At 60.5% G+C, this 23,987-nt stretch overlaps 1 protein-coding gene across 19 annotated transcripts in view; it reads left to right on the plus strand.

The window, feature by feature from the left end:
• The window catches only part of MICAL3 (microtubule associated monooxygenase, calponin and LIM domain containing 3), a 154,952-nt gene that overhangs the window by 125,559 nt on the left and 5,406 nt on the right, over positions 1–23,987 (plus strand). For 10 of the 19 annotated variants that reach the window (XM_070371630.1, XM_070371627.1, XM_070371626.1 and 7 more), the window contains 10 exons: positions 239–480; positions 3,425–3,562; positions 4,456–4,518; positions 7,333–7,446; positions 7,865–8,002; positions 8,088–8,170; positions 8,921–10,625; positions 11,012–11,106; positions 11,762–11,872; positions 13,345–13,438. In XM_070371630.1, coding sequence (XP_070227731.1) covers positions 239–480; positions 3,425–3,562; positions 4,456–4,518; positions 7,333–7,446; positions 7,865–8,002; positions 8,088–8,170; positions 8,921–10,625; positions 11,012–11,106; positions 11,762–11,872; positions 13,345–13,438 — 2,783 coding nt within the window. Of the gene's footprint in view, positions 1–238; positions 481–3,424; positions 3,563–4,455; positions 4,519–7,332; positions 7,447–7,864; positions 8,003–8,087; positions 8,171–8,920; positions 10,626–11,011; positions 11,107–11,761; positions 11,873–13,344; positions 13,439–18,068; positions 18,120–23,987 lie in introns of all 19 variants that reach the window. The other 9 variants (XM_070371633.1, XM_070371636.1, XM_070371643.1 and 6 more) reach the window with 6 other exon arrangements.

Raw genomic sequence — 23,987 nt, forward strand, 5'->3', positions numbered from 1 at the left:
TGGGAGCGGGCGCCTGGGCCCTCGAGCAGTGACTGTCTCTTGCAGGGCGGGGAGGCTTGCACAGGCAGCCCGAGCGCCCTTCTTGCCCTCTGCTTCCCCTTCTGTCCCCTGTGCGCTGGCCCCTGAGGCATCCTCTGTCCCATCCTGCCCTGCAGTGGGTGGCTGCCTTTCCGGCTCCTCTGCCTGTGCCCCTGGCCTCCAGACGTCTCCTCACTGGATTCTCTGGTCGTTCCCACAGCAGTTCGGAGTCGGAGATGGAGGAAGAGGAGCCTCCGCTGCCCACCTCGGACCTGGGCGGCGTACCCTGGAAGGAGGCTGTGAGGATCCATGCGCTCCTGAGAGGGAAGAGTGAAGAGGAGCTGGAGGCCTCCAGGAGCTTCGGGGCCGGGGAGGAGGAGGAGGAAGACGAGGAGGACGAGGAGGAGGAGGAGGAGGAAGACGAGGAGGACGAGGAGGAGGACGAGGACGAGTCTAGTGAAGGTCAGTGGATGCCCTCTCCTCCTGACCCTGACGTCAGACCACAGTGTGGGGGTGGGTTTCTGTGGCCGGGGACCCATGACGGATGCCTCTCTCACAGGCCTTGGGGGACCCATGACGGGCCGTCAGGTAAAGCTGGACATGGAGGTGGGCAAGAGCATCCTGAAGCTCAAGTCACTGGTCTTCCTTTCCTCTTCCAGCCGAGGGAACTTAGCTTTCTGGGGTTCCCTGGTCCTGGGTGTCGGGGGCTTCAGAGCATCGAGGAGAGGGCCCCCAGGCAGGCTCACTCATGGAGTGTGGGGACGTTCTGGGAGTCGTGTCCTGGCGGGTCGGTCGGGCTGGCTCTGAGATGCCTCGTGGGGCACTCGAGGTATTGGTCCCGTCCCGTCGGCTGTGTGTGTGAGCCCGAGTGGTGACAAGGAGCTCAGAGGACCGTTCCCCCATGCCGGCTTGCCCTGGGTCTGGAGTGGTGAGCAGGGGCCAGGCAGGCAGAGACCAGAGCCCCTGGGGACTCGTGTCTGTTAGGGTTGTGCTCTCTCTCCAGGCATGTGGACAAGGCACGAGGGTGTGACTCCTTGGCCTGGAGCCTGGCCCCCAGGGCTGGCCCTCTATGGCTTTGGGACCTCTGCCCCGCGCGGAGGTCCCTGTGCTCGGCGGCCAGTCCCAGCCCGGGGACTGCAACTCAGTGAGGGCCGGGCGCTGGCCAGGCACAGTGCGAGTTACTGGGGGTCCTTGGAGCGCTGTGTGTCCCCTAGCCGGCGACCCATGATAGATGAGGCAGGGCTTCCGTGGGCATGTGGGCACCCCTTGGGCCCAGGTCCTCCTGCAGGCCTCCCTCCCTCCCACCCGGAGGCCAGGGTGGGGCTCCAGGGTGTCCTTTGGGGCCTGAACACCCGTCATGTGAGAAGTTGGGGGAAGCAGCGTCCGGGGTTCCTTCAGCTGCCGGCCTGCCTGCAGAGCTGATGGCCTGGGGTCAATCCAACGGGACTGCGAGGGCACAGCCTCCCTGGAAGGTCCCTTGGTGGCTTGTAGCCCAGACACAGCTGAGGGTCAGGGTGTGTCCCCTCTTCCCTCCTGAGACCTGACTTCCTGGATGTGGAAGTAGGGCTGGGCTTTAGCTGGAGGAACCGGGGGTGACGCTTCTCTCTGTCCTCCTCCTGTCTGCCCCCATGGTGCTCCCGCAGAAGGAGAGTACTGGCCCTGGGACAAAGAATGCTTGCAAGGCCAGCTCCTACAGGGGGATGAGGACCTGAGTGCAGGTGAAGGTACCCCTGCTGCCTCCGCCCTGCCCCCAGGAGCAGGTCCCACGTGAGAAGGGGGCTTTCCTAGAGTGCAGTGGTAGGAGAGGCAGCCGCCCCAGGCCCGCCCTACTGACCCCTCTTGCCCCTTGTACGCCTGCTGCCTGTCCTCCATCCAGTTAAGACTCTGCTCCTGCTTTGATGTGAGCCACTCACCTCACATCACAGAGTGCCAGAACCCCTCCCCATGCCCAGGCAGTGTGTCTCCAGGCCCCCCGGCTTGGTGGGACCCGGGCAGCTCCAGGGAGAAGCCTTACTGTCTTTCTCTGCTTGCCTGGAAGCTGGAGGAGGGGCCTGCATCTCCTCTTGGACTTGTCCTGGTCTGGAGATGCAGCCCATCCAGCTCCGCCAGGGACCCTCAACCCCTGAGAAAGCCCTTAGCAGCCAGCAGCTCCCAGGAGAGACCATGCCAGCCCGGCCCAGCGCCCCTGCCCACATCTGGTGGCCTTGTCGGTGGCCTCTGCCCCAAGCACTCTTCCTGTTGCTTGAAAGTTAGGAGGTTGTGGTTCTTGTGGTGAAGCCAGATTGCCCTGGTAGACTGCGGAGAGGCCTTCAGATCAGATGCTGCTGAAAAGCCACCCTCCCTCTTGTGGTCCCTCTCCCCAACGTTGCTGGCTGTCCCCTGTTTTGACCCCAGCGTATGGTGTGGTCCTAGTACTGACAATGCAGAGCCCGCAGGGTGGGCATGCACGCGTGTTCCTTGGACGCCAGCAGCAGGGTTCTCACCTGGCTGAAGAGCTGGGTCTGGTGTCCAGGGGGGACCAGTGGGCCCCTAGAGGAGAATCAAGGGAAAGGGCTTTGACTGCAGAAAAGGCACAGAGGGATTGGACTCTTGCTCCTGTGAGCCCCTGAGCTGTGGTGGTCTGCGGGACGAGCCCCGCCTGCCTTCTCCCTGGCTGCAGCCCCTCTGAGCCCACCCCTGCCGCAGCCCAGCGTAGAAGGGGCAGAAGGCGACTGAGAGCCCCGCGGAGTCATGTTGCGCCTGTGTGAGCCGCTGGTCCCTGCAGGACGGCCCGGCCGTCCACATCTGTGTCCACGCGGCAAGTGGCAGTGGGCACGGGCTTGGTGGCCTTGGAGCCACATGTGTGAGAGGCTGGCCTTGCAAAGGCCAGTCGTGACCTGCGCTTGGGTCCCTTAGAGGCAGTTGAGGTGGTAAGAGCGGCAGAGAGGAAGGGGCTCTGCACTGGACAGGGAGTAACACTCTTCATGGACGACAGTTAGGCTCCAAGGGGTGGGGTCTCAGTGAACGAGTAAGAGTCAGGGGTGTGTGTGTGTGTGCGCGCGTGTGCATGTGCGTGCACTGTGGCTCCAAGGGACAGAGTCACACTGAACGAGAAGTCGGGTATGTGTGTGTGTGTGTGTGCACTGAGGCTGCAAGGGGCGGGATCTCACTAAACCAGGGGCGGGTGACACTGACAGGTAGGAGGTGTGTGTGTGTGTGTGTGCGCGCTCACTGGTTCTGATTTTGCCTGCCTCTGCTTCACACTGATCCTGGCAAATATGGTGACTTTTCCTCTGTTTCCTGTCCTGTGGTGTCTGTTCCCTCCATCCCTGGACTGTTGACATTCCCCTGGCTTCCTTCCTTCCTTCCTCCCTCCTGTCCTCTCTCCCTCCCTCGCCTTCTCCTCCCCTGGAACCTGGTCCCCTAGTCGGGAGCCCAAGGAGGCTGCAGCAGCTGCTGAACCCGGCCGACCCCCTGGAGATCCAGGCCGACGTGCACTGGACGCATATCCGTGAGAGCCAGGAGGAGCGAGCGGCACTGGCGCCCAAGTCCCCTCTTCCCGGAGGTAACTGCTCGGGGTGCAGGGCCCCGGGCACCTCCACCCGCTTCCCCTCGGGCTGCAGAGCACTCTCCTGTAGGGCAGGGCTGCCCGGCTCCACGCAAGTAAGAGCCAGCGAGGCGTGTCTGCTTCCTGGGCTCTCGTCAGTGGGGGGAGAGGGGGTTCTCCTCTGACTGGAAACAGTGGGGTGAACTTGACCTTGGAAGAACTGAGAATCTGCTGCCTTTGCCCTGTGTCACTAGGTAGGGCTCCTCTTTGTCCACTTGCGGGAACGTCCTCGCTCTTCTTCATGCTGTGTGTCTGGGTGTGAGTGTGCGTGGACAGAATGGGGTCAAGGGACCATATCTCGGAATAAAATGAAGTCTTAAGAAGACATTTGTGTCAGGGAGGCCTCTGAAGCAGCGTCATTTCCAGCTCTGGGTTTTAGGGGAGGCACTCTGCACCCCACAAGAGGATGACGATGACCCTTGTTCTGGCTTCTTCTAAGGAACAAAAGGGAAACCTAGGGAGCGCTGGGGGCACCCTTCTCCATGCCCCAGCCTCGGCGTGCCCACCTCGTGTCTTCCCCTCTGTCTCTTGCCCTTTTGTTTCCGTCTTTGCGTTCAGTGCCCACAGGGACCAATGTCTTTAACCATTTTTGCAGCCACGTAAACACCCAGGAGCTCTTTGAGAGCCGAGAGAGAGCCTGCTGCCTGGGGATGCCACTTGGACTCAAGCTGCATCATCCCCCAACCCCCAACCCCTGTTCTCTCCTCGCCCAGCACACGGGGCACCGCGGGCCTTGAGCTGTTAGCGTCGTCTGTCTCTCCTTCATTGTAGACTCCAGGAGGAGCTCACTGTCCTCACCAGGAACACTTACTCCCGTGTAACTGTGTATTTGTTGTCTGTTTCAAATTCAGTGCCCGGCCTCCCCTCCGTCCGCCGCGCAGCAGTACAGGCCTGGCTGGAGTCGGTCTCCGGAGGTAGTCTGGTGATGTTTGTTCTCTGCCCACTCACCGTAACCCTCTCTCGGCAGCCCTGCTGGTACCTTAACACGGGACTCCAGTCCTGCCGCTGGTGCATGCGCGGCAGAGGGTGGGGGCACATGCATGCCTCACTCAGGCCGCCCGCCCTTGCATGGACCAGACACACACCCCGCGCCCTCCTGGGAAGACCCAAGGGGAGAGAGCAGGAATGCAGGCGGCAGGGAAGACAGACACCAGTGTTAGTAGAGATCGGCGAAGGCTGAAGCCGAAGGACCGTGTGTAGCACTCAGGTTTCACGTCTGTGAAAGTGAGGGCTGGGCGGAGGCTGGAGGAACCACGAACAGGAGCATCGTGGCAGGAGGCAGTCAGTACTGGTGGGGGGATTCAGCTGGAGGTGCGGGACAGGCCGGGTCTGCAGGCTGAGGTGCGGGGCTCTCTGAGCACTTGGGCCACAAGGGAGCCGCAAGGCTTCACTTGTCCTCAGTGAACTGCTCTGGGGGCGTTTCTCAGCCAGGGGCTCTGGTATCCAGGAAGGTCATGGCACTCCATCGTCTGAAGGTCCTGGCCTCAGCTGTGAAGTGCAGAAGGACCAGGGCACCGCTGTTGGGTGGGCAGGACAGGAGCCCTAGCCTGCCCCACCAGCCTCTCTCACCAGCCGCCCGGTGTCCTCAGCTCATGTGTCAGGAGGCACGAAGCCGTAGGGAGGGCTGCTGGTCCCCCCCCAGTTAGTTTTGTCCCCAGGATGGTTGGACAAGTCTGAAGTGTCGGGACGTCCCAGCAGCAGCGGATTAGACCAGAGCCAAGTGTGTCGGCGACGCCTGCTTCCGCGTGTGGCTGCTTCTATCCCGCTCCGTCCTGCCCTGGACTAACCCTCAGTTCCTCCCTCAGAATGTCTCTCTTTCAGCGCTGCTGCGGCCACATTGAAGCTCTCGCTGTGTTTTGATACATGTGATACTCCTTCCTTTCAGGGTACCACTGAGGACTGTAGATGACTGCCCATCCCGTGTCTAGGGCACAGGCGTGTGTCTGAGTAGGAGAAGCCTGGGGGCTGTGGGGCCAGGACTGGGATGGGCAGCTCTAGTGCACTGTGCCCGGAACCCCGGCTGGCTAGGGTCCGCGTCACGCTTGCTTCCAGCAAACATGTGAACTTAACCTCTTGATGCCCGGCCGCTCACAGACGGATTCGAGCACACATGTGGGCTTGGGGGCGGGGGGCGCCCTCTGTGGGGCAGGCCTAGGTTCTGTCCCCGTCAGATCCTCTCTGAAAGGAGCCCTGCAGCGGCCAGCTCGCTGTCCCACAGGCAGCGAGGGGTGGGAGGGTTGCTTGCCTTGGGAGGCCCTCCCCTCGTGTTGGGTGAGTGCCCAGCTGCACTGTGAGCACATGGACGTCGCAGTCAGCGGGAGTAACTGAGAGGCCTCGCCAGGGTTTTCCCAGCAATGCCATCATCACAGGACAGTGTTCAGGCCCCACCAGCTCTGTGGCTGCTCAGAAGGAGCGGTGTGGGGCTCCCAGCTCCCACAGCCGTCCCCACCTCACCCACTCCAGATGGATTTTTCTAGCACTCTGTGGAGTGGGTGTATGTCATCACCTTGTTCTAATAAGCTGAGTGCATGGAAGAGGTGGTGAAAACAACTCACGGCTGAATGAAGTGTTTAAAACACCAGGGCCCCCGGGTCAGGAGCTGCAGGCCCAGCTCCTAGAGGTGCCCACCTCCAGTGGCCGTCACGGCTGTCTCTTGTCCTTGGCTTCCTTTTGCTCTGACCCCATGGCTGCTCTTGGTCACTGCTGGTCACTGTACATCCTGGCCATGGGGGATGCAGCTTCGAGAGGCTGGGCTGCTGGTCCCTGCGGGTCGTGGCCCCGTGGCCTGGCCTCGGGTTTCTGCAGGGCTGGACCCTCGGGCCCAGGTACGTGCAGGTCAAAGGGCAGCCACTCTCCTGAAAGGAGACCCTGAAAAGAGCCTCCAGGCACCTCGGCAAGAGGGAAGTAGGTCCTGGCAGTGTAGGCACTCCCAGCCTGGCATCCCGGGCGGCTTCCTGCTGGCCATCTCTTGCTCAGCAGCTGGCCGTCTCTTGCCCAGACGCTGGTCTGAATGCTTTGTGTGCAGGGGTGGGGACCAGTGTGAGTGTGTGAGTGTGGGCTGCTTCCTTGGGAGAAATCACACTTTGTCTCATCCTGTGGCACAGAGGGGCTGGTCTTGGGTCCAGAAAGGACCTTTACATGTCCCTCCCCACTCTCCCGTGTGCTGAAAGAGACGTGTCTGAATTCTCCCAGCGAGGCTACAGCCCTGCCCAGCCGTCAGAGCCCTGCACACAGCCCTGATCCAGGCTGAGTGGTGCAGCTGCGAACAGAACCCCCCGCTGCCTGGACTTGGTCCCCTCCCTGAGAGGCAGGGCTGGCCACAGCCCCTCATCCTGTTCCTCGAGGGTCTAGTGGTCGGTGCAGGTCCTAGCTGCCATGTGTGCTGGGCACCTGCTGACCTGGGCCTGAGAAGCAGCGTTCTCCCCCTGCCTCCCCCTATTCTTCTCAGACAGGCTCTCCCAGCAGCTGCTGGAGGAAGAGGAAAAATGGCCAGCCCAGGCCGCTCCTCCCCTCCTGCTTGGCCGAGTCCTGTGCTCAGGAGGCCCAGCCCGGCTCCCGGCCTGCTCTCAGCTCCCAGCCCTCTGACTCCTGCCCCAGCCAGCCCTCTCCCTTCTCCCCGTGGTCTGCCCATGGACAGCCCCGAGAACCCAGTGCCACTGTCCATCCCCACTGCCAGTGTGTCTGTCTGTCTCTCTGTTTGTCCTTCCTTTGACGTTTCTGCCTTGCAGTCCCATTTGATGAGGATGACCTGGAGCGAGACGTGGACTCGGAACCAGCAGAGATCGAAGGGGAGGCAGCGGAGAATGGGGACGCAGGGGACACTGGTGCCGAGCTGGACGACGGTATGGGGCCGCAGAGCTCTGAGCTCGGGGAAGGCGGGACAGCACATTAAAGTGAAAGCGAGGTGCTCGGAGGAGTGGCTCTTAGGGCTCGTGGTTCCTTCCTTGCTCTGCACTGACCTGAATGCCTGTCGTTTCACCCCCCCCCCCCGGTGGACAGGGGCTGTGTTCATTCAGTTATGGGGAGAAACCGAGCAGATGTGGGACTTCCTACAGGGCCTCTAAGGCAGCCGCTGCCTCTGGAGGCTGGAACAATGAGATGATATGGGCAGTCTGGGGAGCAGGGGACCAGCGGGCAGGGCCAGGCCGGGACGGGATGCACGCTGCCACTGATGTCCTGGCAGCTGGCCTCCAAGGGGGGCGGCGCCTAGAGGGGAGCACAGCCTCACTGGAGGACTGTGCTGCTGCTTCCCTCGGCCAGATCAGCACTGGTCGGACGACGTCCCGTCCGAGGCCAACACGGAGCTGCACCTGCCGGCAGTGGGAGCAGAGCTGGAGCTGAGGGTGTCGGATGGCGAGGAGGAGCCACCGCCGGCCTCAGTAGGGCACCCAGAGAGAGGTCTGTGTGCAGCCCCTTCCCCTGGGCTCTCCATCCAGCCAGAGGGGGTGGTTCTTCGTGCAAATCCTGCCTCTTGTTTTTTCAGGTCCCTCCCGAGTCTCCAGCCCCATCCGGTCCCCTGAGGAGCCCACGGGCCTGTCCTCCCCAGCCCGCAGCCCCGGGGCACAGGTAAGGGTTGACCTCACTGCCTCCGGTGCTGACGGGGCTGTTGGAAGCAGGAGTGGCTGGGGCTCCGGCCCGGTCTGGCTCACTGTGTCCCGGTCCCACAGCAAGCTGAAACAGCAGGATTTGTGGAATCACTGGTTTGAGTAACAGACTTGTTTCTTCTCAGTGTTACTTTCAAATGACTATGCTTTTCTGAATAAAAAATACGTGTCTGGGTTACCAGGGGTGTTCATACCACACAGTGCAAGATGCTCCCTAAATAGAGAGTAACACTGTTTCCCGCGGAGCACGTTTTAGGGGAGTCGTCTGCAGGGAGGCCAGAGCTGGAGGCCGGGAGCTACTTGACTTGGTCTTTGGGTCCTGAGGAGCCCGGTGACTTGGGTGATTTCCCCTGAGATGAGCCCAGGCGTGGTTGGAACGAGTGCCTGGAGGCAGAGTGTAACTGACGCTGTTTCCCACCTCACATCAGAGACCCTGGCAGGCTGGGGTGGGTCGTGGCATCCTTTGGCTGGTGTCATTTCAGGGCTCGAAGAGCAAGGTACACTTGGGATGAACCCAACCTGAAAGCTGCCTGTGTGCACTGGGTGAGGGGCTCAGGAGCTGGACAGGGCAGAAGAGGGGGCGTCCTGCTGGCCCTCGACTGTGGCCCCGAGGGTGGAGAGGCCATTTCAGGAAGCTCAGGCCCTCGGTGGGAGAGAATGCCTGTCACAGCCTTGCCTTCTGAGTGGCTCGTGTCACCTTGCTTTCCCACAGAGCGCCCATCCCCCACTTGCCGCTGTGGCCACTGGGGTAAGGTCACCCGCTGAGAGCCCTCTGCCGGAGCCCTCGACCCCGCCAGCGGAGCCCGAAGCTCACCCTCCCATCCGATCGCAGCCTGAAGCCAGGACGCCACCCTCGCCTGCCAGCCCCCAGCGCCCATCCCCGCCCACCCAACTGCCCATCTGCTCCCAGCCTCAGCCGTCCCCTGAGGCCACCGTGCCGTCCCCCACCCTGTCCCCCATCCGCTCCCAGCCCGTGCCGGCCAGAACCTCCACTCCTCTGGCCCCCCTCCCCGTGAAGAACCAAGGGGTCACGAAGGACACACTGGGCAGCCCCCTCCCTGGGGACGAGGCCCTGAAACGCAGCGACCTGGTGGCAGAGTTCTGGATGAAGAGTGCCGAGATCCGCCGCAGCCTGGGGCTCACGCCTGTGCACCGGAGCCCGGGGTCTGAGCTCGCCTTCCAGTCCCCGCCCCTGAAGGCCTGTCCAGCAGAGAAGGCCCCCCAGAGTGAGGGGCTCCGGCTCCTAAAACCCCCACCTGTCCCCAGGAAGCTGGGGCTGCCAGCAGCCGAGGGGGCCCAGCCCTGCCCACCCACCCCTGTGTCCCCGCCCGACAGGGAGCCAAAGGGCCCCCGGGAGGAGCACAGAGACCTGTCCAGCAGCTCGGGGCTGGGCCTGCAGGGCAGCTCCTCCCGCACCAGGACACCGGGCAGCCAGAGCTTCAACACCTCTGACTCCACCATGCTCACGCCCCCTTCCAGCCCGCCGCCCCCGCCGCCTGACGAGGAGCCCGCTACCCTTCACAGGAAGCCAGCCCTGGCAGGGCAGCTTGTGGCCTCAGCACCCCCACCCCCGGCTGTATGTGTGAGGCCCCCGCGGGAGCCCACCCAGCCCCCCCAGGAGGAGGCGCGGAAGTCTTTCGTGGAGAGCGTGGATGAGATTCCCTTTGCGGATGATGTGGAGGACACGTATGATGACAACACATGTGACGACCGCACGGAGGACTCGAGTCTGCAGGAGACCTTCTTCACACCCCCCTCCCACTGGCCCCACCCCAAGCAGCCCTTGGCTCCGGAGAACGGCCGGGGGCCAGAGAGTGCGGTCCCACTGCAGAAGCGGGGGCTGCCGCTGGTCTCGGCCGAGGCCAAGGAGCTGGCGGCCGAGCGCATGCGGGCCCGGGAGAAGTCGGTGCGGAGCCAGGCACTGAGGGATGCCATGGCCCGGCAGCTGAGCAGGATGAAGGAGATGGACATAGCAGCTGCAGCCCCCAGGACCCCCAGGACCCCTGCACCCCGCAGAGCCACTGCCGTGCCCCCCAAGGGCCCCGAGGAACCTGCCCCGAGGCACGAAGCCACGAGTGAGGAGCTGCTGTCCCCTCCCTCGGACTCAGGGGGCCCGGACGGCTCGGTCACCTCGTCAGAGGGCTCCAGTGGGAAGAGCAAGAAGAGGTCGTCCCTCTTCTCTCCTCGGAGAAGCAAGAAAGAGAAGAAGCCCAAAGGCGAGGGCCGGCCCCTGGAGAGGCCCAGCCCCGGCACTCTGGAGGAAGCGGCCGCCAAGCCCAGGTCTCTGTGGAAGTCTGTCTTCTCGGGGTACAGGAAGGACAAGAAGAAGAGTGATGGCCGGTCTTGCCCCAGCACCCCGTCCAGCGGGACCACAGTGGACGCCGGCAAGCCCAGGGCATCTCCCGTCTCAAGAGCAGGTTCGGCGGTGCAGCCCTACCCCCGCCCTGGGCACAGCTTGGGGTACAGGCTCTCCCGTCCCCACGGTTCCCTCCGAAGACCCCCTGCCTGTGCCGCCCTGCCTCCCCTGGGGTTTTCTAGGGAGGAGGCAGCTAAACTTAGGAGGTTCCAAAACAAGCGAATGGCTGGGCAGGGGCCGCAGGTGGATGTGCTTTCTAGGGAAGGCGCTGCAGCTGGACACGGCCTGTTGGTGCATGTGGGCTCCTGCCTGGGTGCGTGTCAGCATTCAGGCCTGTGGCTCTGGGTGCGGGGACAGAACCAAACTGGGGAGGACCACACCTTACTCCCGACCCGGGCCGCCAGGGGGTGGGCCCCCTGGTCATGATCTGCTCGGCCCCGCCCCCAGAGCTGCGGACGCGGCGCCAGCTGAGCTGCTCGGAGGACTCGGACCTCTCCAGTGACGACGTCCTCGAGCGGACCTCCCAGAAGTCCAGAAAAGAGGTGGGCGGGCCGCGGGCGTGACTCTGTCCCTTGTTCAGCCCCCACCCCCACCCCTGGACCCCAGCCAGCCCAGTGGTCACCCCCTGCACCCGCACTCACTGTGTCCGCGAGGCACACCTGTGCAGGAGCAGCTGTTGCCCTGCCAGAGCACGTCCCCCTTGCTCTTGGCGCGTAGACCCCCGAGTCCATCCAGTTCACCTGTGCCCTTCCTCCAGCCGCGTCAGTTAGTGTGGCTTCATTCAGAATAGAAGCACCTGTTTACTTCAGGCAAGACTTCCTCCAGGAGCCTCGGAAGTGGTGCTCATCCGAAGAAAGGGGCTTTTGATTCCAAACAGAAAAGTAAAAGGACCCTGGCTTTTCTTTTTCCTTATTTGTGTTTCCCCTACAAGCCAGAGGCTTGGAGAGAACATGTGACCACGTTTACCCCCAGAGTCTTAGGAAAGCAGACGTCCTTACATGGGAAACTGTAGGATGGTGGTCTCCGCAGTAAAGGCTGCCCCACGTCCTAACTGCCCAGCAGTCAGTGTGCAGCTGGCCTCCATCCCTGCCCCGTGGGGCGCGTCTCCTGTGGGGCTCCTGCAGGGATGAGGGCTGGGCGTCTCTGCACACCAGCCCAGCCAGCCACTGACCGAAGAAACCCTCTTGTCCCCTCCAGCCGAGAACTTACACGGAGGAGGAGCTGAACGCCAAGCTGACCCGGCGTGTGCAGAAGGCAGCTCGGAGGCAGGCCAAGCAGGAGGAGCTGAAACGGTTGCACCGCGCCCAGGTAAGGGCAGCAGAGCCTCCCAGCCTCCCAGCCTGCTGTCCACATCCACACAAGGGCAAGAGAGGAGGCGGGGTGGAGCCACTGTCCCCTGGACTGTGCCTCTGGCTCGATGCAGCTGCAGAAGCCTCGCCTGGGGGCAGCTGTTGGTGGAAAGGGAGACGTCCAGCTTGGAGTCTTCCAGGTTCCCAGCTCTGGAGTAACCACTACAAACCAGCCAGTCCAATCTCTGTGACCGGCTGGCCTCTGACGCAGCTGGGTTTACAGGTTGGTGCTGTCCTCAGGCCCAGGCCTTTTGATGTTTGTTTTTTCCTTTTAACAAAAAATAACTTTTTAATGTAAATTATTCCCTGGTGGCTCAGTGGTAAAGAATCTGCCTGCCCATGCACGAGACGCGAGTTCGAGTCCTAGGTCCGGAAGATCCCCTGGAGAAGGAAATGGCAGCCCACTCCAGAATTGCCTGGAAAATCCTATGGACAGAGGAGTCTGGCTAGTACAGTCCATAGGGTCACAAAGATTCAGACACGACTTAGCAACTAAATAACAGCAGACTGTGGCTTCCAGGTGCAAGGTCCTCCCAGGGGTCCATTATCCCCCAGAAACCTTGTTCCTTGCAGAGTGTGGCTGGTCCAGCCACGTGGTTGCTGGTGTTTTTTCTTTAATTGAAGTATGCTTGTGTGCTAAGTTGCTTCAGTCTTGTCTCACTGTTTTTGACCCTATGGCCTGTAGCCCAGCAGATTCTTCTGTCCATGGGATTCTCCAGGCAAGAGTACTGGAGTGGATTGCCATGCCCTCCTTCAGGGGGTCTTCCCGACCCAGGGGTCAAACCTGTGTCTCCTCACGCCTCTTGCTGGCGAGCGGGTTCTTCACCAGTAGTGCCACCTTGGCAGCCCAAGTGAAGCGTAGCTGACTTACAGTGTCGGCCAATTTCTGCCGCACAGCAAAGTGACTCAGTTATATGCACATAGACATTCTTTTTTTTTTAATCTTTTTCATGAGGGTTTATCCCAGAAGATTGGCTACAGTCCCTGTCTGTGCAGTAGGCTCTTGTTATATCCATCCTATATGTAATAGTTTGCACCTCTTACTCCAAATTCCCAGTTATTCCCTCTTTACTCCCCACCCCCTTGGCAACTGCAAGTCTGTGCTGGGTGTTTTTTAATCTTGTGGAAGCAGGGTTTCCAGACTGTTAGGAAGCCCTGCTGAAGCATTCTCAGCCTCTCTGTGTGCCCTGGACACCCAGCGTCCTGGCTGCCTGAGGGTTCACCCGCCTACTTCCTCCCCTACCCTCCCCTGCCCTCCCCCCTCACTCTCCTCCCTCCCCTCACACTGTGTCCACCCCTCCCCCTCACTGTGTGTCCTCCCCTCCCCTCCCCCCTCAGTGTCCACCCCTCCCCCTTACTGTGTGTCCTCCCCTCCCCCTCACACTGTGTGTCCTCTCCTCGCCCCTCACACTCACCGTGTGTCGCCCGCAGATCATCCAGCGGCAGCTGGAGCAGGTGGAGGAGAAGCAGCGGCAGCTGGAGGAGAGGGGGGTCGCCGTGGAGAAGGCGCTGCGCGGGGAAGCAGGTACCACTGGGCCTAGAGGACAGGGTCCTCGGGAAAGCCCCGTCCCACCCACCACGGGAGGCTAGCTCCCGCCCCACGCGCGGAGTCAGTGGGTCTCAGCAGGATTCTCTGGTCCCCTCGTCACTGGGACCTGGGGCTTCCTGTGAAGCAAAGGAGGAGAAAGGCCTATGCATCTGGGGCTGGCCCCCACCCCCCGTCTCAGGGCTCCCCCTCATCCCCCGTGTCTGCTGGTGATGCCCTGGGTCTCTCCCTCTCTCCTCCCCATCGTCTCCCCAAGAAGACAGTGGCTGGGAGCAGGGCAGGCTGTGCACAAGGGGCCATCACAGAACTGCACACGCAGCCCCCCACCCCCCACAGGCCCTGCTGAGGGTGGCGTCACAGACGCCCCAGGGTGGACCAGGCTCTGTCCTAGAGGCGGTCACTTGGGGCAGAGCCTGAGCAGGGCAGAGCAGAGCCTGGAAGGAGGCTATGAGGGCCGTGTGCTGGGGCAGACCATGGGACCCGTGCGGTCAAACCACTCTCCCCAGAGCCTGCAGAGAAAGCAAGGAGGCACCCAGTGCTCAGGGTGGCCTCTTGGTTCAGGACCTTGAACCCTCGGACCGGCCCCATTGCAACCCCACCCCGACTCGAGGGACTCTCCCCTGCATTCCCCAGCGTCCCCGAGGCTGGAGCCTCCACCCTTTTGTGGAGAGCACTGCAGCCAGGGTCAGAATGGGCTCATGCAGCCTGCAGTGAAGACAGGTGCTATGGTGGTTGTGCTCCTGGGCAGGGTGGAGTGAGTCTCCAGGCAGGTGGGCTGAGGATAAACCAAAGAAGCAGCAGGAAGAGGTGGCTACCTGTACAGCCATCGCTGCCTCTGATCTTGTTGGAAGACTGACTGACGGCTGGCCTCCGAGTGAGCATCTGGTGTCAGGACGCGTCTCTGGGGTTCTGGCGGCTGGCGCTCGGTATGGAGCCAGGCAGGCACAAAGAAAGTCTCCTGTTCAGGGTCTTCCTGCACGGAATACAGCCAGCAGTCAACACAGGGTGACCTTCAGGTGACGAGGGGATGAGGCAGAAAGATGAGCTGTGATGTCTTGGTCTTGCACTATCTGGACTCTCTGCCACCAGAGTGAAAACTGGACCTTGTGTCCAGGAGTGGGGGCTCAGGTGCACAGGCAGTGCCCCCAACGCTGCATGCCCTGACCCAGCCTCCTCAGTCAAGCCTTGACCGCCTGCAGGGAGCTGTCCTGTACCTGGTGTGAATGGGCACCCGCAGCCCTGCCCTTGCTGCTGTCTCTGCTGGCTGAAGGTGCCAGGAGGGCCCGGGGCCCTCGGATCCCGCCTGCCATGGCGGAAAGTGGTCCCTCACAGGGACCTCGTCCTAGCATATGTTCCTCACGGCGCTCATGGCCCTGCTGGTCGCCCATGGTGTGTCCTTGACAGCCCCTCGGCATTTCCTTATCGGGCTGCTGCCTGCCAAGGAGCCAGAGGAAAGGGCCCACGGAGACTGGTCTGGGATTTTGCTGAAATTCCTCTTTCTAGTTGTTTAGATAATTACCTCTTTGCAAACATGTACAACCAGAGTTTAATCTCTGTCAGTGGTTTTCAAGCTGTTTTATCAGCAGCAGAACCCCTTTTTACATGATAAATTATGGTTTCAAGTTTAAAGTGAAAAAGAAAAAAAGTTACTCTTAAATGTGAATGAACACAGGTGGAAAATGTAGGTTGTGGTAGAGATCCACAAGGCTAAGAACCTCAGTGTCCAGTCCAGCCCTGGTTGCAGGGTGGGCACCCTGGTGTGCAGAGGTGGTGGTTGTAAGTGAAGCAGGTCATGTACAGCCATGGGAATTCAGCATGTGCACAGTGAGAACGGTCTAGGGGTCTGAAGCTTAAAGTCGGAGCTGCTATCGCAGCAGAATCGCTGTGGATCCAACTGCAATTTAGATTCCTGGTGAAGAACGGACCTCAGATATATGCTCCCAAACGCGCGGTGAGCCAAGAGCCAGCTGTACAGTGTGTGGAGTCACCCGGCCCTCCGGGTGTGCCTGCAGGGTCAGCCTGAGCCTGGAGGGTCACACTGCGCCCGGAGGGTCGGCCTGCGCCTGGAGGGTCACCCTGCGCCAGGAGGGTCAGCCTGCGCCTGGAGGGTCAGCCTGCGCCTGGAGTGTCACCCTGCGCCAGGAGGGTCAGCCTGCACCTGAAGGATCACCCTGTGCCTGGAGGGTCACCCTGCGCCAGGAGCGTCAGCCTGCGCCAGGAGGGTCAGCCTGTGCCTGGAGCGTCAGCCTGCGCCAGGAGGGTCAGCCTGTGCCTGGAGGGTCACTCTGCGCCAGGAGGGTCAGCCTGCGCCAGGAGGGTCACCCTGCGCCTGGAGCGTCAGCCTGCGCCAGGAGGGTCAGCCTGCGCCTGGAGGGTCACCCTGCGCCTGGAGCGCCAGCCTGCGCCAGGATGGTCAGCCTGCGCCTGGAGGGTCACTCTGCGCCAGGAGGGTCAGCCTGCGCCTGGAGGGTCAGCCTGTGCCTGGAGGGTCAGCCTGCACCTGGAGGGTCAGCCTGCGCCTGGAGTGTTACCCTGCGCCAGGAGGGTCAGCCTGCGCCTGGAGTGTCACCCTGCGCCAGGAGGGTCAGCCTGCACCTGAAGGATCACCCTGTGCCTGGAGGGTCACCCTGCGCCAGGAGGGTCAGCCTGCGCCAGGAGGGTCAGCCTGTGCCTGGAGCGTCAGCCTGCGCCAGGAGGGTCAGCCTGTGCCTGGAGGGTCACTCTGCGCCAGGAGGGTCAGCCTGCGCCAGGAGGGTCACCCTGCGCCTGGAGCGTCAGCCTGTGCCAGGAGGGTCAGCCTGCGCCTGGAGGGTCACCCTGCGCCTGGAGCGCCAGCCTGCGCCAGGATGGTCAGCCTGCGCCTGGAGGGTCACTCTGCGCCAGGAGGGTCACTCTGCGCCTGGAGGGTCACCCTGTGCCTGGAGGGTCAGCCTACGCCTGGAGGGTCAGCCTGCGCCAGGAGGGTCAGCCTGCGCCAGGAGGGTCAGCCTGCGCCTGGAGGGTCAGTCCGTGCCTGGAGGGTCAGTCCGTGCCTGGAGGGTCAGCTGGTAGGATGCTTTGAGAGGTGGGTTCCCTGAGTGAGACTGCTCACAGGCTAGGACTTGAGTCGATGAATGAAGTGTCCTGACAGGCTGGACGGACACTCACACCCACAGGGCAGAGGAAGCCTGGTGGTCCTGGGGCCACATAGAAACAAGCTGACCTGACAGCACAGGTCAACGTGGTGATGGGCTTCCATGGGTCACAAACTGGTGGATCACAGATTCGAACGTGGTGTGTCCTATTGAAATTTATTGCTGAATTAGAAGTAGTTGTGAGTCAGGTATTGGGAGAGCCCAGAACACCACCTGTAGAGCCCGGGCATTCCAGAGAGCAGGGTGAAAACCAGAGTTCTGATCCAGAGTCCACTAAGCAAGACTTTCCAGCACTTTTGTGCAAATGTGCATCTCCGGTTCATATACAGGCAGTGGTCCCTCTGTTGGGAAATTCCCACAGTGGACACAGGAACTCGGAGCTTTGCTTTCTTCATTTCAAGCACCTCACTTCCTGGGTTGTGTTCCCACCTGGCGATATCATCTTCTCTTGGGCTTCGTGTCTCTTTCCTCTTGCTGGTGTGCTTGCTGGTGGCCAAGCCCTTGAGGAGGTCTTGTGGGCTGAGCAGCACTGGTCAGCTCCTTTCCTGAACCGGCCATTCGGTCTCAGTCCATGGGTTCTCTGAGGTGCCACTGGTGGCCGAGCTGCCCTCCAGAGAAGGCTCACGTGCATCTAGACGGCAGGTCTGGGGTCAGAGCCTCAGAGAAGACCGAGATTCCTGAGGTGTGTGGTCTGGAGCAGCTGGGAAGCCCTCTTTATTTTCGGAACCTACTGGGACAGCCTCGTTCAGCGTTGTGGTGTCTGTGTCCCCCAAGGGGAGCCCTCGTGTGGAACTGGAGGCTGCTGGGTTGTGAGATGAGGAGGAAAGGGTGGTGAGCTGCAGCTGACTGCGCTTGCATTTGTCATGGTCCTGGGGTCACCCTCACCGCGCTGTGATGGACAGGAGTGCTGGTGGGCAGCTGTGGAGCGAGGTGCCACTGTTTTCTGCTCTCTGGGGACCTGGTGACCTTGAGGGCCACAGGGCCTCCTTCACTCAGACCCGTTTAGCAGATGTGGTTCTGCTCCACTTGGGGTAAGTGTGGACAGGCGAGCTGAAGGCTAACATATCCTCTTTAGGCATTCGCATCTGGCCTTCAGCCTTAGTCTGGGGCGTCTGATATGCGAAACTAGGGAAGTTCATAGCCTTTGACCTGCCCCTCACATTTTCTAAGTCTGAATTAGATGAGGTTGAATCCCAGCAGGATCTCCAGCAGAGCCAAGGCCCTGTCCCAGCTGCTGGTTGGCTACACGCTGCCCCCTTCCATCCCCCAACCCCCCACCACCACCTTGGTTTTCGGGACCACCCCTGGCACCAGGAGGCCTGTGGCTGAAGCATGTTTGTGGGGGTGCCTGGGGGAAACGCATGCTTTCTGCTGCCTCCCTGGGTGTTTCTTATGCTTCATGCCCTTGACTGCCAGGGACTGGGGGGCCAGAGGGTTACCTGATCCAATAACGCTTCCCCGATTCCTTGTTGTAGACTATTGGGGAGAGTCTTATTACACTGACCTCATCGACTTGCATCTGGGTGGTATGTATGCAGACCTGTTACAGAACTAACCCTGCTGACTCCCCCACCCCCCGCGCCCCGCTCACAAACAGCAAGAAGTCAGCCTGATAACCATAACCGGATGGTAAAGCACAGGCCCTTTTCCAGCTCAAACAGAGCAGTGTGCTGACTCGGCCTCACCCATATGTGTGTGCCGGGGGAGACCTGAGACAATCCTTGCTGCTGGGGTATTTTAATTCTCTATAAATTTAGAGGTTCACCAGCCACAGCATCAGCCTCTGATTCGATCTGCATCCCAGTCCCACTGACAGCGTTTGGTCGTTTGATGGTAGCAGCACATGTGCGTGCACATACACACTCAGGCAACATGCACATGCTCCACCACAACCTTCCCAAGCCCCCTCCCTCACACCTCCCCCAGGATGCCCATAGCCTCCGTCAGCGCATGTTCATGCTGACCTGAAAGGTCCAGGTGCCCGGGGGAGGCGTCTGAGAATGCCGCCCCCCCTACTCTGTCCTGGGACTACTGCGTCCTCTTTTCACCAAACTCAGGAGAAGTCGAGGCTGGTCCTGTGTGTGTGGTCCCTGCAGCCTCTGAGCCTCCAGACTGGGCCTGTTAGAACTGCAGAGTCTCACTCCCTCCTCCCACCCTCACCCCCGACCTTCTGAGTCAGGGACCCTGGAGGTGAGGCCTGGTCACCTGCGTTAGCAAGTGTCCCAGGCCACTTCTACAGTGGAAGCGCTGCGTCAGAGGAGTCCAGTCTGTGGGTGTCTTGCCGAACAAGGCTCACCGCTCCTTATGGCCAGAGAAGCACCAGGCAGCCGTGTCGCCTCTAGGCCTGGTGGTGACTCTCTTGGACAGCCGCCCCCGCACCAGGTGCTGAGCCAGTAGCTACTCCCGGGGCTCCCAGGCCCAGCGCTTTCTTGGAGTCCTTCATCCTGGTCGGGCGGTCAGACTTCTGTCTCCCAGGCAGGCTCCGTGCCTGAAAGTGGTCTCAGAACGGAAGAGCGGGCAAGATCTTTCTCTCTCATTTTTTTTTACTGTAATTCCATTCTTCTAAGAGAGTCTCTTCCTGGCCCATTCATTTAAAAACCAAGCATGATTGTAATTGCAACTCAAGATAAAGCCCTGGTCTTAGAGAGGCTACACCAGTAAGGAGGCTTCCGGCCTCCTTGGGGTGGGTGTCCTGGCCTCCCCTCTGCTTTCTGACCCCGGGTGTCCGGGTCCACCCTCTACACGGCCCTCCAGGGCTTGAGCTTCCAGTGTCCAGGTGCTGCCACCCCATAGCCATTGGTGCTGTAAAAGGGCTCATGCTTACACCCCAACTAACAGATCCCACCCTGACTAATGTCCTGGGCTCACTTTCTGCCTCCTCCTGACACCTCTGGGAACGTCTGTGTCGATTCCAAATGAATCTCAATTGTTTTGTTTAATTCAGAGTCTCCTGGGAAGGACTGTCAAACCTATTTCTTTGACATTGCATTCAGCCTCCCCTCCCAGCTTGCAAACAGCAGCCACACGGATGACCCCGTGTGGCCAGTTCTGTTCCCTTCACTCCTGATGCTTGAGTGATAGGATGCTGGCCATTTCCATTTCTGTGTCCCTGGATTCCAGCTTCCAGCCTTCGGGATAGAATTCCAACAAGTTCCAGGGGAGAGTGCAATATGTAGAAAGAGGAGCTCAGTGTATCTCTGAATTATAAACCCCTGCTGCCTGATATGGGTCCTCGCACATCAGCCCGCTGTGGCTCTAGGGGCTCTGCCCTCCCGTGGCGGCTGCCGCTACCCACAAGTCTGGAAGGAGAAGGTAGATGTCAGAAGCAGCTCCCGTTTCAGTTCCTGCTGATGTCTCCTCCGCAGAGCACTTGGCAATCTCGTTATTTGGTGGAATTTTACCCTCTTGAAATCTGGAGCCTGAGATGTAGAGCCTGATTACTTGTCTACTGCGTGTGCTCAGTTGTAGCCAACTCTTTGTGGCCGCATGGACTATAGCCCACCAGGTTGCATCCCCAAAGGGCCACAGGAACTCAGCACCGATTGTGCTTCCTGTGAGGTGAGAGGGAGAAGTCCAGGCTGAAGTCCCTGCCCAGCCCCTTCCTGTCTCACTGTCATGCCCCCCTGGGGTCTTAGAGTGGCTCTCAGCTGACTTTTAAGGGCTCCAGACCTGTTGAAAGTCTCCTTTTGAGCCAGAGAGTATCAAGACTCCTCTTCCCAGAGCTGCACCTTGTGATTGCAGAGGACCCATTAAAGAACAGAGACAGGGTCCTGCTGCCCAGCCACTGGTCTTGTTGCTCTAGACCAGGGAGGAGACTTGGACGTGTTCAGGAGAAGACTGCATCTCTTCTGGAGAACTTTGAATGAGAAATATTTACACCCAATTTCTGGTTTCCAGACTTCACCTCTTGATTTGTACATCTCCAGGGGAAATGGAAAGAGCATGAATGGTTTAGAAACAGCATAAGGGACTGGGGAGGGGGTCTTCATTTTTTGCCATGGCTTGTGATGGGAGGTGGGGAAGCCCCCCACCTACCCACCCCGCTCTGAGCCTTCCTGTGTGGTCCGCTCCCCTGAGTTGATGCTGGCAGATTGTTGGCTGATCTGTTCCGTCTGAGCATGAGCCTGGCTCGGTTCTGCTTTTAGGATATTTCAGTCCTCAAAATTCCCCAGCATTCCTGTGTGTGCGTGTGCGTGTCCCAGCCTGTGTGTGTACGTGTACACGTGGGTGTCTCAGTCTGTGTGCGTGTGTGCACGTGTGTGTGCGCGAGCATGTCCCAGCCTCTGTGTGTAAGTGTGTCCCAGCCTGTGTGTGTGTGTTAGAGCTCAGTTTTCACGTGCTTTTCCCTCGTTTCCCCCTAGTCCAGAGGTTTGTCTCATACTGAACTTCCCAATAAGACATCTCCCCAGCTCTGTGCTTATAAGCACAGACAGGCCAGGCCTGTCAGGGAGAACCTTTTATCCTGTCAGAGGCAGCACACCGCCATGCAGCTTGCAAACCAGCCACAGTGTTCTAGCTACCCTGAGGGTCCCTGTAGTGAGGCGACGGGGCGGGAGGGAGGGTGCAGTGCTTCGGACAACGCCTGTATGAGAAAATGGGAGGTGTGGAAGCATAGAAAGAAGGAGCGGAGACGAGGAATTGCCACCAGACTGGCCGTGACTGCCCACTGTCCACAGCCCGTGGGGTCCTGCCAGCCCCAGGCCACGAAAGAGGCAAGGTGGTGTCAGCGACCCTGAGCAGGGAGATGAGACTGGCTTCAGGCCGCTCTGTGTCCTCAGCCCTGCCACTCACCCTCTCTGGGCCTCTCCATTCGGCGGGGAGGGGCAGTGCGGTGACCCTTCCAGGCCTGGCGCCCGCCCCGTCCTCGGGCTGCCTCCCTTTGTCGGGTTTGCTTCCCGAAGGAAGGCCCTCTGCACTGGGTGGAGGGCGAGGCAGATCCTGGCCAGGGTGTGCACGGTTGACCCCGAGCCTCGGGGCCCTCCTTGGATGGCAGACCTGCCGATACTGTCCAGGCAGCCGCTGGGGCCAGTGCTGGGGCTCGATGAGGCCGCCCATGTGCCCGTGTTTTGATCTCTGACACACTCTCACGCTCAGTGCACACAGCCCTCTGGAATCCATGGGATGTGCCTGGCTGCACAATGATAAGTTGCAGCTTTTCAAACTCTTTACTGGTGGCCTGCCCGGGTGTCGGGGTGGGGGGGTGCTGGCGACTGTCACGCCCTGCGGGCCGTGGGCCGTGGGCGCTCGGGGTGGTGACTGGGGTCTGCGAGTGATGCGCAAACAGGAGCACGTCCCCGACGAGACTAACGTAAGCGACTTGTTTGCTGTGAGAGGGGCGACCACTCTGCCTCCCGCGGTGAACCACATCTGTGTCTCACATCTCCAGACGAGGCGAGGTTAGCTCCAAACTGCACCTCTGTGCCTCCCTTGCAGTCTCACGTCAGCTTCAGGTCTGGGGTGGAAACTCACCTTGTTTGGTTGGTTTTTCTTCTTAAAACAGTATTTATTGGTTGGTTTTCTGATTGTAAAGTATACACTGTGCAAATACCAGAGCACTCAGGAAGGTTAAGGAAGAGCGTCACAACCCACCCTTCGGGGCTCTGGCCCTTTCGTGTCTGCACTGCCTGTTGTCACTGGGGAGCCCCTGCAGATTTCTGTCCTGAGTCCTGTTCTGTGGTTTCACGCTGGCTTCTGTACGGAAGGGCGTCTGGGACGCGCTCTGCATAAAAGGGTCCAAAGCTGTGTTCCGTGATGTCTGGAAGGGGAAGCACGATCTCACTGCACCTGCAGGCAGACTTCCTTGTTTGGATGCGTGTGACTGTGTTAAGCCCCTGACCTTGCTGATGAGCACGGATGCTGCTCCCCTGTCTCCACAGCCTGTTTGTGTATAACGTCTGTCCCAGGGGGCAGCAGAGGTGGGGACCCTATCGCTTGAGGGTGTGTACAGGTGTCTGAGCACCAATCTTGAGACAGAGAAGGCTGGATGTAGACGAGTATAAGCCGAGGGTGTTTGTAAGAAAGGAGCTTCTTGCTTGCCTCAGTGACCAGCTGGTCATGGCCCCATCTGTCCGGAACACTGGATCACTGTGATTGTTGCACACGCACCACACATACAGCCTTTGCACACACCCACCACACACACACACAGCCTCTGACACACCCACCACACACACACAGCGTCTGACACACCCACCACACACATATGGCCTCTGCACATACCCTACACACACACACACACAGCCTCTGCACATATCCACCACACAAACACAGCCTCTCCACACACACCCACCACACACATGGCCTCTGTGCACACACACAAACACACACACGCACAGAGCCTCTGCACCCACCCATCACACACACACAGCCTCTGACATACCCACCACACACGTGGCCTCTGCACATGCACACACAGACACATACACACACACACAGCCTCTGCACACATCCACCACATACACACAGCCTCTGCACACTCACCACACACACACACATGGCCTCTGCCCACACCCACCACACACACACAGCCTCTGCACACCCACCACACCCACACACGGCCTCTGTCCACACCCACCATACACACACATGGCCTCTGTCCACACCCACCACACACACACAGCCTCTGCCCACACCCACCACACACAAATGACCTCTGCACACCACCACACACACACAGCTCTGCACACCCACCACACACGGCCTCTGTCCACACCCACCATACACACACATGGCCTCTGTCCACACCCACCACACACACACAGAGCCTCTGTCCACACCCACCACACACACACACGGCCTCTGTCCACACCCACCACACACACACACAGCCTCTGCCCACACCCACCATACACACACACGGCCTCTGTCCACACCCACCACACACACACGGCCTCTGTCCACACCCACCACACACACACAGAGCCTCTGTCCACACCCACCACACACACACGGCCTCTGTCCACACCCACCACACACACACACATGGCCTCTGTCTGCTTTAGTTCTGAAGTTGCGCCTGATACCAGGCTTACGCACGAAAGCCTATAGAGACCACACGGCACCTGCACACACCCCGCTGCAAGGAGAAGGGCCTCTCGGTCAGCACGGTCTGCTTGGCCCTCGTGTTCACCTAAACAGGGCTGTCTCTAACGGCCCAGCCCCTGCTCCCCGCCCCCGGGGCCGTGGCTCCTGCGTGTGCCTGTGGTTCTGTGATGGTCCCTTGCTGAGCAGTCGCCCTCCCTTGAGAGCCCCAGGCCCCGAGTCTAGCCACGTCCCCTGCACGCTGTCTGCTCTCAGTCACCCCGTCCATGACGCCCCAGCTTTGTTTCTGTGAGTTTTGGACTTGTCCACAGTGTAGCAGTGTGCCCGCTGTGGTGTCGACCCTTGGAGGAGAA

The sequence above is a fragment of the Bos mutus genome, chromosome 5 (assembly GCF_027580195.1).
Source record: "Bos mutus isolate GX-2022 chromosome 5, NWIPB_WYAK_1.1, whole genome shotgun sequence".
In the NCBI taxonomy this organism is placed as follows: Eukaryota; Metazoa; Chordata; class Mammalia; order Artiodactyla; family Bovidae; genus Bos; species Bos mutus.